This window comes from Belonocnema kinseyi, chromosome 6, assembly GCF_010883055.1.
Source record: "Belonocnema kinseyi isolate 2016_QV_RU_SX_M_011 chromosome 6, B_treatae_v1, whole genome shotgun sequence".
Lineage (NCBI taxonomy): Eukaryota > Metazoa > Arthropoda > Insecta > Hymenoptera > Cynipidae > Belonocnema > Belonocnema kinseyi.
The window spans coordinates 137,338,860-137,341,799 of NC_046662.1; the positions used below are offsets into that span (position 1 = coordinate 137,338,860).

General features: G+C 36.3%; 2 protein-coding genes across 3 annotated transcripts in view; both read left to right on the top strand.

The window, feature by feature from the left end:
* LOC117175699 (protein stoned-A) overlaps positions 1-2,940 on the top strand; it is a 78,043-nt gene that overhangs the window by 39,192 nt on the left and 35,911 nt on the right. The window lies entirely within an intron of this gene.
* Positions 990-2,722, top strand: LOC117175621 (uncharacterized protein F54H12.2-like). Its single transcript, XM_033365330.1, has 2 exons — positions 990-1,373; positions 1,610-2,722. Exons 1-2 carry the CDS (start codon positions 990-992, stop codon positions 2,720-2,722), a joined length of 1,497 nt encoding a protein of 498 aa, XP_033221221.1.

Sequence of the window (2,940 nt, forward strand, 5' to 3'; positions counted from 1 at the left end):
TTTACCAAGCAATAGTAGTATGAAATATTTTCCCGATAATAGAACTTCCAATTTTATAACACAATTGCCATATGAGATTCGGTTGCAAGGACAGTGGGTAGTGGCACTCACAGAAATACAACTTCTTCGTACATTTCTTCATGTGAGAGACGATGACTCAATTGAAAACCGCATTACCCTTATGAATGCTGGGACTGACGGGCATACGTTCCCACATTTTTATGATAATATCAAAAATAGAAAAAGCATTTAAAATGGTATTGACCTTCTTCACAAATATAAAGTACCTGTTGCAGAAGATAAAATAAATGATGAAAATATGAGAGAAAAGTTAGAAGATTTAATAGAACATATTGTCATGAATGAAAAGTTAGAAGATGAAGCACAAGTTCTTATGTGGAAAAAACCCCTTGTAAATTTCTTTGAACCTGGCCTTTATGCCGATATTGAGTCTCTTTTAAATACTCTGAACAGTCTTCCAGAATTAGGACAACACATTAAATTTAAATATGACAAATTCAAAAGCAGCTACGTGCGCATACACAAACAGTGTACAAAATTATGTCAGATGACTGATCAACATTTTTTGGTACTTAGTGATAAATTATCACGTATTCTTGATTTGCACCAGATAATCTACTTCCAATTGAAAATAATGAGTATACTGCTAGACATCCACCTAGTCTAGCTAGTGGTCTTCCGGATAAATTATTTGTTTACTGTAATATTTGTGAACCTCGCATTACTGGTGATGTAAAAGCTCCACTCTTACGTACTGTTTCTGTAGATACAAGAGATTATTGTTTTGGTACAACACAAGTCAGTAATTTTTCACCACCTAATTACATACCAGTTCTTCATACAGGATTTCCTACAATTGAAATTGATATAAGGGACCACGTTGGTTTGCCAATACCATTCGAGTTTGGTACGCTGACAGCTACACTTCACTTTAAACGTAGTGACTAGATATAGATAAGAAAGAAATAATGAGCCAATACGCCGAATATTACGCGTTACAAGCAGGCGGTGGTGTAGAGATTCCCCAGATTTATATTGGCGCACCATATCAAAAAGGTCACGGTATTGGAAGCTTTCTTGGCGGTCTATTTCGGCGTGTTCTTCCTTTCTTAACTAGAGGAGCTCGAATGGTCGGAAAAGAAGCTCTTAGAACTGGAATGAATGTTATGAATGATTTGGATGCTAATATTCCGGTTAAAAAATCATTTAGAAATCGCTTTGGGGAAACTGGTGAGAATTTGAAACGGCGTGCTATTGATAAAATGGAGAATATTATGAATGGTTCTGGTTATAAGAACAATCGGAGGAAGCGAATGGTTCAGTTGATTTCTAATCGTGTTGCACTTAAGGTCGTGAGCCGAAACCCCATTAATAAGAAAAAAAGAAAGCCTCTAAAAAAATAAAAAAGCGTGATATGGTGAAAAGAAAGAAAGCGACAAAGAATACAAAAAGTATATAAAGCATAAAAATCGGAAGCATTCTACTGATGATATATTTAGAAATTAATAGTATATAGAATTCGCATCCGAGACAAAATATATTTCTTAAAATATCGTTTCTACATTCTCATTCTTGTGAGTGCTTAAAGTCTGAGTTAGATCTATTCTCGATACCTCCTAAACAAACCTCGATAGAAAGCTCTCAATGGGTACACTATAAACCGGTATCATCCCTTACCGATGACTCGCCTATAGAATTTGTCGTCCCTGGTCATGGTGATGAATACATTGATTTGGCTCACACAATGCTAAATCTTAGGGTGAAATTAATAACACCACCTAGGGTTGCTGCAAATGCCGAACAATTGGATAGAGTTGGTCCTGTAAACAATCCATTACATTCGTTATTTAATCAAGTGGATGTCTATTTTAATCAAAAAGTTGTATCTCCACCCAGTAATTCTTATGCTTATCGGGCATACATTGAAACTCTACTTAACTATGGTCCTGTTGCTGAAAATAGTCATCTGACTACCTCTCTTTGGTATAATGACACCCCTGGAAAAATGGATGATTTCGATGAAAATGTGGGATTAAAAGCTCGCCAAAAATATTTAAGTGCTGGTAAATCTATTGATCTTATTGGACACCTGCACTGTGATGTTTTTACCCAGGACAAATTTCTTATCAATGGTGTGGAATTGATGCTACGAGTAGTACGCTCAAAAGATTTATTCTGTCTTATGGATGGCACAAATGGCTGTAGTATAAATATTGAGGAAGCCTCACTAGTTGTGCGTCGAGCAAAAATTAGTCCCGGTATTCTATTAGCTCATGCAAAAGCTCTATCTCATGGTACTGCAAAATATCCTATTACACGTGTCGAGGTGAAAGCTTTGTCTCTACACTTAGGCGTTCACTCTGAAACGCTTGATAATGTTATTCTCGGTCAAATGCCAGAAAGAATAATAATTGGGTTTGTGGACAATATTGGAACTGGTATCCATTTTCTGAACGAAGGAAATAATATTGATAGAGAGAATTATCCTGTAGGAAACTGTCTGTTCGCCTTTGATCTTACACCTGATCTCTCAGCAAACTGTTACTCTCACTGGAATCTTGTAAAACATGGTAGTCTCAGAATTGAAGTACGATTCGAGGACGCCTTAACTAGTACTATTAATTGTCTTGTATATGCGGAATATAATAATGTTCTGGAAATAGACTCGTTCAGACAGATTGTTGTTGACTTTAGCGCTTGAGTGGGGAAAAAATCAATTATGCCAATGACTTGACGTACTTCAAAGACAGTATACTGCATGCATCCTTCGTGAAAAGTTGGTTTTCTTTTCTACATTCTAACAAAAAAATATATATATATACGAGGGTATTTCAATAAGTCCTTAGAATGACCAACAGATGGCGCGCGAATCGCTCCAAATCATCTGTTTTCAGTCAGCACCACTCCCGACTAGATATA